General features: G+C 38.9%; 1 protein-coding gene across 3 annotated transcripts in view; it reads left to right on the forward strand.

The window, feature by feature from the left end:
* HELZ (helicase with zinc finger) overlaps nt 1-12,334 on the forward strand; it is a 185,307-nt gene that overhangs the window by 94,084 nt on the left and 78,889 nt on the right. For all 3 annotated transcript variants that reach the window (XM_045984510.1, XM_045984509.1, XM_045984511.1), the window contains exons 15-17: nt 4,819-5,152; nt 6,042-6,172; nt 11,955-12,134. In XM_045984510.1, coding sequence (XP_045840466.1) covers nt 4,819-5,152; nt 6,042-6,172; nt 11,955-12,134 — 645 coding nt within the window. The remainder of the gene's footprint in view (nt 1-4,818; nt 5,153-6,041; nt 6,173-11,954; nt 12,135-12,334) is intronic.

Genomic DNA, 12,334 nt, shown 5'->3' on the forward strand with positions numbered 1-12,334 from the left:
GATGGCAGATTCTAAAACAGATGCAATAGAAAAATTTTAATATATTGCCTTAGTTGAGAAAATATTATAAAATTTCTAGAATTTGTTGGGGAATAGTATAAAGTAGTCGAAATAGAAATATGTTGCCTGGAAAAAATCAGGTTATTATGAAAATGTAAAAGTAATTCAATGAACAAATTTTTTTGAGTATTCAAAGGTTAGGTTCTAGACTGGCCACTGCTAATTCTAAGGCAAACACACTGTGTTTCTTTCTTCCTCAAAAGTTTATAATCCATAAAATGAATATAACACTATGTCAACTAACTGGAATTAAACTTAGAATAAAGTTTGTTACCCAGTGAGGGAGACAGACCTATAAATATAGGGTTGTAATACAGTGTATTAAGCACTACAATAGAGGAAAGCACGAGGGTCCCACAGGAGAGCATCTGCCCCACAGTAGTGGGGAGAAGGAGGATAGTCAAGTCAAGGAGGGAATCAAGTTGGCTTTTGGGAATAAGATGGTGTTTAAGCTGAAATTTTTTTTTTTAAAGATTTTATTTACTTTAGAGAGGGAGTGTGAGAGAGTGCTCTCGTGTGTGTGTTGGGATATGGGCTGAGCAGGGAGCCCGATGTGGGGCTCTCTCTCATGACCCATGAGTTCATGACCTTAGCCAAAACCAAGAGTCCGACCCTCAAACGACTGAGCCACCTGGGTGCCCCTTTAGGCTGAATTTAAGACAAAATAAACAAAAATAAAACAAAAAAACAGGTAAAATTGTCAGATGAAGAATACAAAGGTATGTTAAGGTTCTTACGTCTTAATTGTTGGAAGGAACAGGATATGAGAATAAGAGGATAGAATTTTGGGGGAAATTGCAAGTTGGTCATCATAGCTATAATGGAGGGCTCATGTTGGGTTGGGTGGGGTGGTGAGAGAAAGCTGTTTAAGCCTTACCCTTAGAGCTAGAGGAGGCTGCTTATCTTCAGTCTTATATTTTGCAAAGATCCTCTGGTGGTGGTTTGAAGTATTGATTTGAAACAAGAAGTCATGTTAGGAGTTTGTTATGGTTATCCGTGTTCAGAATGTTAAGATGCAGACGAATTAGGAGGAAGAGGAACCAGCAGGGCTTGGTGAATGTGTGATGGGGGATTGAAGGATGGTGACAGACACAAGGTCTGTGTGGTTTCTGTCTTGAACACCTAGGTTGATGAGAGTGCTGTTGCCTAAGATATATAATACATGGAAAGACTGGTTTGGGGTGACAGAAGGGGACATCAGATCGTGACCGTGTTTTGCTTATACTGAGTTTGAAGAGCGTATAAGCGAAGGTGTCTGTTTGACGGTTGGATTTACAGCCCTGAGCTGAGAGATCTAGGAGAGGGTGACCTCACCTGATGAGAACCTACAGAGTAAGAGGAGGGCAGGGTGGACTTTTAGCAGGTGGTCGGTGCTTGGGTAGAGGATGGAAGAACTGCTAGAAAGGTAAGAATAAAACTAAAGAGTATGACTTTCGGAAAGTCAATAGAAGAGGGAGTTTCAAGAAAGTGGAAAGTGGTTGCAAAGTTTAAAAAAACAAAACTATGTATCAACTTTAGCAGCAAAGAGACCATTTCTTCTTTTCTTTTTAAAGATTGTGTTCAGGGGTGCCTGGGTGGCTCAGTGGGTTAGAGCCTCTGCCTTCGGCTCAGGTCATGATCCCAGGGTCCTGGGATCGAGCCCCGCATCGGGCTCTCTGCTCAGCAGGGAGCCTGCTGCCTCCTCTCTCTGCCTGCTTCTCTGCCTACTTGTGAGTTCTGTGACGTCAAATAAATAAATAAAATCTTTAAAGATTGTGTTCACTTGAGAGAGAGAGAGAGCGATCCTGCGCATACAAGCAGGGGGAGGGGCAGAGAGAGAGGGAGAAGCAGACTCCCTGCAGGGATTTATCCCAGGACCCTGGGATCATGACCTGAGTTGAAGGCAGACGCTTAATCAACTGAGCCACCCAGGCACCCCAAAAGAGACCATTTCTGAATGAAGAGTGCACTATAAGAAATTTCTTTCCTCTCTGAAAACTTTAAATGACTGTAAATCTCATATGTGTGGAGTAAAGGAAAGTAAAAATTTAAATGTATTTGAAAAAGCGTGAATAAGCCATGGGCTCCTGTTCTTTTTTAAAGCATATGTTGTATTACCAAAAAAAAAAAAAAAAAAAAGCAGGTGAACATAGATTATATGTAAACTGGGGAGTGGAGTATACTTTTATTTTCCTTTTATGTGAATCTTAGTGCACGTTCCAGTCTTTAAAAAGAGTCAAATGTAACTAGATAACATACAAACTGTATTTCTTTAAATTATCATCCTACTTTTCTGTTTTGGATCTAGTAAAATATGCACAGAGAATGGAAAAATATAACGTGATTTTTAAATAATTCCACATACATGGCAGATACTGCTAGAATTCATTTAATCCTCATTAGAGCCGGATCATTAAATACTTACTTTAGGGGCGCCTGGGTGGCTCAGTGGATTAAGCCGCTGCCTTCGGCTCAGGTCATGATCTCAGGGTCCTGGGATCGAGCCCCGCATCGGGCTCTCTGCTCTGCAGGGAGACTGCTTCCTCCTCTCTCTCTGCCTGCCTCTCTGACTACTTGTGATCTCTCTCTCTGTCAAATAAATAAATAAAAAATCTTTAAAAAAAAAAAAATACTTACTTTAGTATATATTTATACATGTGTTTGGAGTTTTAAGTGTTCTGTTTTTAGGTTACTAATGGAACTTGTAAGCTCTTATTATTTATTACATGCTTAAGTAGCTGTTCAGACATGTTATATTACTTAAAGATTTCTGTAACAATATTTCTCTATCCTTATACTTTTCTACTTTATTTTTTACTTTTTACTTTTCTAACTTAAAGTATATAAATGGACATTCAACATTTTAATATGGTGTTTTTCTTTTCTTCTTTTTAAAGATTTTATTTATTCATTTGAGAGAGAAAAAAAGAATGAGGGTGGGGAGAGAGGCACAGGGAGAGGGAGAAACAGACTCCCTGCTGAGCAGGGAGCCTGATGCGGGGATCTATCCCAGAACCCTGAGATCGTGGCCTGAACCGAAGGCAGACACTTAACAAACTGAGCTACCCAGATGCCCCTTAATACGGTGTTTTAATTAGATTCTTTTTTCCTAATACTGTAAGCAGATGTTTTCTTTTCTTTTTTTTTTTTTTAAAGATTTTATTTATTTGACAGAGGGAGAGAGATTACAAGTAAGCAGACAGAGGGAGAGGGAGAAGCAAGCTCCCTGCTGGGCGAGGAGCCCAATGAGGGGCTCGATCCCTGGACCCTGAGACCATGATCTGAGCCGAAGGCTGAGGCTTAACCAACTGACCCACCCAGGCGCCCCTAGATGTTTTCATTAAGAAAATTTACAGTGTTTGGGGCGCCTGGGTGGCTCAGTGGGTTAGGCCGCTGCCTTCGGCTCAGGTCATGATCTCAGGGTCCTGGGATCGAGTCCCACATCAGGCTCTCTGCTTCCCTCTCTCTCTCTCTCTGCCTGCCTCTCTGTCTACTTGTGATCTCTCTCTGTCAAATAAATAAATAAAATCTTTAAAAAAAAAAAAAGAAAATTTACAGTGTTTTAAAAAAGTTTTTTTTCTTAAGAATTTGTAAGATATTCTTAGTATCATGTATATAAAAGAAGATTTGAAAAGAAGACAGTTCAGTAGTACCATTAAAAAGTAGCCTTTTCCACAAATGGATATTTAGATTTTAAAAGAACTTAATTTTTTTCATTCATATATATAATTTGAAGTCTTCTGAAGAAAAAGTAGAAAATGTTCCCTTTCCTCTTTTACTGCTTTGTCTTCTCTCTGTGGCACCGTTTCAGAATGGCAAAGGAGAGAGCTGTCCGTTAGTTTAAATCTTTCTTCCACCTCCTATTTCTTTTTATTTATTTATTTAAAAAAAATTTTTCCCCCACCTCCTATTTCTTGAGCGTGTAGCTCGATTCTCTGTACTTGACACACACATTCTTTCTCACACTCATGGTACACACGGGAGTACAAGTGAGTGTGCCGGCCGTTGCCTGACAAGCTAGCTCTTAACTTCTTTTTCCGTAATTCCGCATGGGATCTGTCTCAGTGTAGTCATGAACAAACGTTTATTCTGGATGTTACTCGTTAACAGCATTGAAAGAAAAATTTCACAGTTTGAATCATTTGTGTACTTGAAAAGCCTCAGTTTAATGAAGGTCCGTTTTAGTTTCAGTGCTGTGTTTCTGTCTGACTTCAGGGGATTTTGAAGTTTTAATGGTTCCAGGGAGTGTTCAAGCAGACTTCTGAATTAATTAATGTGTGATAACATTTCGTTTTATTAAAATACCATACTTATCTTTATTTTAAATGTTCAGGTTTTATTTTTTTTTTTTAAGATTTTTATTAGAGAGAGAGTGAACGAGTGAGCAAGACTGCGGGGCAAGGCAAAGGGAGAAGCAGCCTCCTCACTAAACAGGGAGCCCCATGCAGGGCTCGATCCCAGGACTCTGGGATCATGACCCGGGCCGAAGGCAGACGCTTTAACCAATTGAGCCACCCAGGTGTCCCTTAAATGTTCAGATTTTAAAAATATGTTTTCTTCAGCTCAACTAAGTAAATGCCTGTATGTAACTTAGATGAAAGTTTATTGACTTAAAAAAATTTTGTTGTTTCCAGCTTGGATTAATGGCAGAAAGGTAATGTATGGTTTGTAGGTCAATGGAATGGAATTGATAATGAAGCTTTAATTCTTTGTACGTTTAAATTTGATTTATTTTGTTCTGATGTGAAGCATTCAGACTCATTTCTACTTTTGATTTAGGTTCAACCTTAAAGTGCATTTGCAGATTCTAGCAAGTTTCATGCTCACTGGAGTTTCTGGAGGTGCAAAGTATGCTCAGAATGGACAACTTTTTGGTCGCTTTAAGCTTACTGAAACACTTTCTGAAGATACTTTGGCTGGACGGCTGGTGATGACCAAAGTCAATGCTGTTTATTTATTACCAGTCCCTAAAGAGAAGTTAGTACAGACCCAGGGAACCAAAGAGAAGGTTTATGAAGCTACTATTGAAGAAAAAACAAAAGAATATATATTTTTAAGGATATCCAGGGAATGCTGTGAAGAACTTAATCTTCGGCCTGATTATGACACACAGGTGTGTTCTGAAGTGAGGTAACTCAATTATGGTTGTCTGTAGTGTCCTTGTCAGCTGGTACAATTCTGGTTTGATTTTCCACCTTCCGTTCTAACCAGAAATGCAGTTGATTTTGAAGTGTTACAGAGGTGGGTGGAGAATTAGACCTCTGGTAACTCTCAGAGAAAACCAATCTGGTAATTAAGTAACATCTACAATGTTCCAGTCTTACATGAGGCTGAACTTCCCGATTATAATTTTAAAATCAGCAACAGAAGAACAGATTAAAGGAAACTAAGCCACATTCAGGGACAGTTCTCATTGGAGGTTGTGTCTGCTTATGTTCTCCTCTCTTTGTGGTTTCTTAGGTGAACTGTGTGTTCACTCTGCCATATTTAACTGGAGAGCCAATCTTCTTTAAAATTTTATTTTTTTTCTTTTTAAACATAAAATTTGTTGATTGTTATTTATTCACAGTAAATTGATACAATGTCCTGGGCCTGATTTTTTTTTTAACCACTTAAGAGATGATATCTCACAGATGTTCTGCTGATTTCATCAAATATAGTATTCACAGGAATATGGTAGAACCAGACAACCTTTATTTAGATATTAAGTAGCTCATAAGTACTTCATTTTCTTTAGATGTCAAATAAGGTTAATAATGATATATACATCATTGGTATTAGTAAATGGATAATTTATGTAAAGTGCATATTACAGTGCCTGACAGTAAGTAAACAAAGCACATATCAGCTATAATAATTCGTATTAAAGTAACATTGCACTTAAGAGAATCTCTAAACTTGGCTTCCCTAAAAGGTTATCTCCACAAAAATTTTTAGCAAGCTGCAAGCATTGATGTTTGTGTTCATGCATTTTTTAAAAAAAAATTTATTTTGTGTTTCAGGTTGAACTTCAGTTTCAATTAAATCGATTACCCCTCTGTGAAATGCATTATGCGCTAGACAGGATCAAGGAAAACGGGGTTTTGTTTCCAGACACCACTATGACTCCAACCATACCTTGGAGTCCTAACAGGTACAGAAAAGGAGATGTCTCACTAGAAGTGAAATTGAATTTCTGTATCAAATAATGCCAATATAGTTTTTTTAAGCAAATTTGCCAAACTCTCCAGGAGCCGTGTATTAGTGGAGAAAGGAGAGTGAAAGAACTCTTGAAAGGAAACATTTGAGTTTCATCATGTACTTTCTTCACTTTTCGTCAGAGTCTAAATGAGTTCTGTTGCTTTTCTCAACAGCCTTAATTTGATAGAATGCCAAGCGATTCAGGAATATTTCTGAGTATAAGTTGAATGGGAAAATTAGGATCTTTTAAAAGTGGTTCAAACAGTTCATTTAAAATGATTTTTATCACAGATAATATTTCAGAAACCACTCTCAGGTGAAGGGTTGTATAAATATTTTCCTGCTTCAGTTCACTTTGGCACATCTTCGTGAGTGTCTTTTTAAGGGTACTTCTGATTTGTTTCCAGACTAACCCTGACGGCTGTATGACTGCATCTTTCTTCTAGTCCTTTTCCCCGAGTTTTTATCTTCTTGGCCCCTGCTGCTGCTCTGCTCATTCCACCTCTTATTCCTTTCTTTTTTAATCTCAGTGCCTCTCTACAATAGAAGGTTACTTATTTATCACTTGTGTCACTCCAGTCATGGGCGGGTGGCCCTGCTCCACCACTGATGGAGGCCCTGGTATCTTCAGTAAGTGGTTTCCATGGTTTCAGCCTGTGTGTTGACATCCAGCTGGCAGACGGGAAGAATGACCACAGGGGATCACGTAGGAAAGTTTTATGGGCCAGGCCTAGAAGTGGCATATAGCTCTTCCCCTCACATTCTATTTCTTTCAGTTCTAAAAACAGCAAAAGCACAAGATGCCTTACAACAGAAAACCCAAATCATTTTTCCCTTGTTTCACTTACCCTTATCTTTTTTGCATTCTTCATTTTATTGCCAAAATTCAAGAGCAGGAGTAGTTTATGTATTTCCGCTGTTCTTTATACTCATTCTGTGATCTCCGTTTTCCACTTCCTCACTGTCCTGGAAGTAATCATGATCTATAATTGTAAAACTCCAGTCTTCTCAGTTCCCATTTGGTGCGCTTTCTCTGTACCTTTTCCCCTCCTTCTGTTCTTACAGCCAGTGTGTAATTTAGAGCTGGACTACGGAAGGAACCTTACAGTCGGTCTTCTGTCCTGCAGTCTGTGTCTCCGTTCCCTGGTCCATCCCACATATTTCTGCCGCAGTTAGTTTGCTAAAATGATCATTTCATTTCAGTGGTTACAGACCTCTGAGGGTGTCTCCTTGATATGTGGAGAGTCTGCATGGCTGAACGCCATCCTCTTGTTATGTGGTCCCATCGACAGGGCTTTCCAGTGGTAGCTTCAGATTTCTTCTACTTTTTTCTACTTGACACCCTCCTTTTCCCCTCTAAATCCCCATGCTCTAGCCATATTGAGTTACCTTGAAGTTTCTTTAATTGGCCCTACACTTAATTTCTTTCTTTTTTTTTTTTTTAAAGATTTTATTTATTTTATTTATTTGACAGAGAGAGGGAACACAAGCAGGTGGAGAGGGAGAAGCAGGCTACCCGTAGAGCTGAGAGCCCAATTTGGGGACCGATCCCAGGACTCTGGGATCATGACCCAAGCCAAAGGCAGATGCTTAATGACTGAGCCACCCAGGTGCCCCAGTTTCTTATAAATTTTTAAAAAATTGTGGTAAAATTTACATAATGCAAAACTGACTCTTTAAACTGTTTTTTTTTTTTTAAAAAACAACTTAATATAGTATTCCTGATGGCATATCTTTATTCACAGTTACATACATTGTCCTCCCCTTTCATTTTTTATTTATTTATTTATTTATTTATTATTTATTTATTTATTTATTTATTTATTTATTTGACAGAGAGAGATCACAAGTAGGCAGAGAGGCAGGCAGAGAGAGAGAGGAGGAAGCAGGCTCCCCGCGGAGCAGAGAGCCCGATGCGGGGCTCGATCCCAGGACCCCGAGATCATGACCTGAGCCGAAGGCAGCGGCCTAATCCACTGAGCCACCCAGGCGCCCCTTTAAACTGTTTTTTAAGTATATAGTTCAGTAGTGTTAAGTATATTCACACTGTCATGCAGTCAATCTCCAGAGCCTTCTCATCTAGCAAAACTGACACTGTCTACCCGTCAAGCTCAGAGTTTCCCCCTCCACCATTTTTATCTGTAAATGATTTTCTTTCCCTGAAATAATCTTTGCTCAGTGTTGATCTGTTGATCCACCTGTCCTTTAAGATTCAGTCCAGCTCAATTGCTCTCTCCTTCAAGGAGATGAGCCTGACCCTTCCATTTTCATTTTTCCAAAAAAAAAAAAAAAATCTTGAGTACGTTCTGTGGGCTAGATTCAGTTAGATTTGTGCTTTCAAACACAATTATTCTCAAATTAATTTTTGTCACTTGCCTACATTTTTCTGGTTTCGTTATACTCTGAGGTCTTTGAAGGAAGAGACCGCATCTCACTTATCTGTCAGTCCTCAACAGGGCCTTACACATTATTAATGTATGACATACTCAGCTGACTTAGAGTTTCAAGTTTAAAGAAGGAAATTAAGGTTTCAAATGTGAGAGCATACCAGTAAACTTTTCGGCATGTACTTGATATGTTTACTTCTGAAAACTATATCGTATATTCACTTACAATTGACTGCAAGGGTTAACTGCAGAAGTAACTAAGAAAATGTCAAGTATCAGAAAACATCTGAGCAGGAAGACATTCCATGCCGCTATAATTTAAATAGTAACTAAAGGTGTCTGAGTGGGGGAATATACTGAGAAACCATTAGCTGTATAAAGTCTTTTTGGAGATAAGGTGGAATACAGAGAGATAAATGAGCATGTGGTCTGTAAACTAATTATAAAAATGCATTAGACCAGGGGAAAAAAAGGACTCTGAATTAATGTGATTCAGGGTTCAAGTAATTTTTATTCAGAATGAGCTTGAAGAGACTATGTTATTTTATTTTAAAGATTTTTATTTATTTGAGAGTGAGCAAGTGAGCACAAGTGGGGGTGGGCAGAGGGAGAGGCAGACTCCCTGCTGGGCATCAAGCCCGACGAGGGGCTTGACCCCAGGACCCCGGGACCATGACCTGAGCCGAAGGCAGACATTTCACTGACTGAGCCATCCAGCCACCCTGAGACTGTTATTTTAAACTGTGAAAACCGAGATGGGTCTTACTGGCACATGTATTCTAAGTCCTCTTCCCTCTGTTGAGCAGGTGGCACACTAAAGACAACTTGTGCTCATTGGCCTTCCTCATTCATGACCAGAAACTGTAGAGGTGACCAACATTGATGGTTTCTGATCTGCTCTGAAGCACTTATTTATGCTGAAGCAGTTGATAAGTAGAGTGGGCTGTATAAATAAAGAGATACTGTATTTTAGAGCTATACCTATAAATTCATCATGAATGTCTTAGACTGATACTTTTATATATAACTTACTCTTTGTCTCATTTATAAGTTCATTGAAGTCACCACATTTGAAGAATTAGAGCATGTTTTTAAAACTTGTTTGTTTTTGAAAGTGTATATTGGTCAAGTAATATGTCATTTTTCTGAAGTCCTCAGTGAACGCGGTAATAGAAACTAACGTTAATTGAGCACTGACTGCTCAATTATTTTTCTAAACAGCACCTCATTTGATCCTAGAAAGACCATCTGATACACAAGTCGTTGTCCCCATATATAGGTAAAGGAGCCACTGGGGTCAGGTATGGATGCAAGTAACAGCTTACTGAACCAACTGTGGCTTAATCAAGTAGAGATGGAAGCCCAGAGGTGGGGAGGTGGTCTAGGACTTGCAAGGGCTCTGCAGTACCATCTAGGACTGAGGCCTCCCCTCCTCTCTACCTTAGAGCATGCTGGTTTTCTTCATGCTGGTTTTCTTGACATCTGTTACCTCTTGATTATAAGATGGCAGCTGCAGTTTTGTTTACCAGGATCTCTTTCCAGCCAGGTGAAGGAGGAATGCAGAGGAGCAGGAAGGGCTTTCTCCTACTGAGGCTTTGTTTGTGTTTTACTGAGTCAGGGAAGAAGCCCTTCGGAGGGGCCTTTTCCTTTAAGCTCATTGACCAGAGTTGGAGCTCCAGCAGAGGAGGGAGAGAAATTGAGTGTTTTAGCTTTCTAGGCTCAGTAGCAGAGGAACTGTTCCACAGTTTTCCACATATATTAGATCTGGATTTAGTGATTACCTAAAGTAATTTGCTCTTTTGCAGAAAATGGAACATTGCTAGGTGCTGGCAGAATTATGAATAAATAAGCTGTCTAATGATGAGAGATTCTTTGAAGTCAAAAGCTTGATCTTTAGTCAGTGGTTTCCAGGAAATTTAGTGCCACTGGTCAGAGCTCTTTTGTTTTTTACTTAAAAATTTTAAGTTTCGAAAAAATAAGTAATGGCGCGTTTATATAGTCAAAGTTTATTTTCTAAAGTTTTACATTTCCTTGGAGACTTCCTTTTGTTTGAAATTATCTGTCCGAATATAACATTAGTTACAATTTTTAAAAACTGAAAGTATTCAGATTTTCCAGGAATAACTGGTTTCTGATTACTGTGGAGTACAGCCTCGGAGAGAAGGAATTTTCGCATCCAAACCGCGTCTTGCAGGAGTATTTTGTAGGCACTTTGAGTGTAAATTTTCTAAGCATCTCTTTACACACCCTTCCTATTTTGGTTTACATCCCTATCATTTTTGCCATACTTGTTGCAATATTTAGTATTTTAATTGTGGTTGTGGGAAAGAATGCTGTTGATTCTCCACTTGGTTTGATCCCTTGTAGCATCTGCTATCCATTTAAATCTTCGAAACTTAGCCAAGTCATAAGGGACACTCGTAAGATAGATCCTATTACAGCAACCATTTGTGCTACTGTGACAGGTGTTCTCTACCCTGAAAAATAGGACATAAGTACATTATGTGTATGGGGGAAATAATAGAAAACATTCCTTATTGTTTGGCCTTTGATACTTTTTTTTAAGAGATTTTATTTATTTATTTGAGAGAGAGAGAGAGAGAGAAACAGAGATAGTGAGAGAGAGCAAACAGGGAGGAGAGGAAGAAACGGGCTCCCTGCTGAGCAGGCATCCTCTCTTGGGGCTGGATCCCAGGACCCTGGGATCATGACCTGAGCTGAAGGCAGATGCTTACCCAACTGAGCCATCCGTCCCTCTTTGAGATATATATATATATATATATATATTTTTTTTTTTTTAAACTGCTGTTTTCTGAATTAAGAACTTTGTAAATGTTTAATATCTCTTAACCAGGGACATACAGGTTTTTTCTTTGCCTCTTGTTTTAAATTTCATTAAAGAGAGCTTTCAGTGGACTAGAATTTGAAATTTGGTTTGTCTCCCTTTTTGCATTTTACTTGCTCTGCAAAGAAACTAATACTTCTTTATTACCAGAAAAAAGTTTCCTGATCCTTTTATGTAACAGGGAAATTAGATTTTTGAGACATTGCCATTACTATTCATAGACTTGGTAGCAGCTAGACTAGAAGTGTGTGTGCCTTCCTTAGTTAGCGCAATCTTTTGCACTTGGAATAGGACAGAGTGATCAAAGTGAGTTTTGATCAACATAGTGAAGCACCCCACACCAGCTCTGTTGGGTATTTTTCTGGAAGGAAGTTTTAGAATAAGCGTTTGTTTTTGTAGGTGCTTTGCTTCTTCAGTATTTTTAATGGTTCAGTAAAATTTAGGCCTGTGTTTTGTTTGTTTATAAGATGCGTGTGTTTACAATAAATTTTTATTTTCTATAGACAGTGGGATGAGCAGTTGGATCCTCGGCTAAATGCAAAACAGAAAGAGGCTGTTCTGGCCATTACAACTCCACTTTCAATACAGCTGCCTCCTGTTCTCATCATTGGACCCTATGGGACAGGCAAAACATTCACTCTAGCTCAGGCCGTCAAGCACATACTCCAGCAGCAGGAGACGAGGTGAGATGGTGGTATGTGTGCTCCGATTTCATCATTAGACCACAACCTCTGTCCTTGTTGTGAGTACAAAGCTGAGGCTAGCAAGACCATTTTAATTCAGCTTGGAAAATTTAAAAAAAAAAAAAAAGGAAAAGAAAAAGACCCACACCAAAACCCCAAAGGACTAAAATTTGAATTCTTTTAAAACATACTGTTTTTAA

The sequence above is a fragment of the Meles meles genome, chromosome 18 (genome assembly GCF_922984935.1).
Source record: "Meles meles chromosome 18, mMelMel3.1 paternal haplotype, whole genome shotgun sequence".
NCBI classification, from domain to species: Eukaryota; Metazoa; Chordata; class Mammalia; order Carnivora; family Mustelidae; genus Meles; species Meles meles.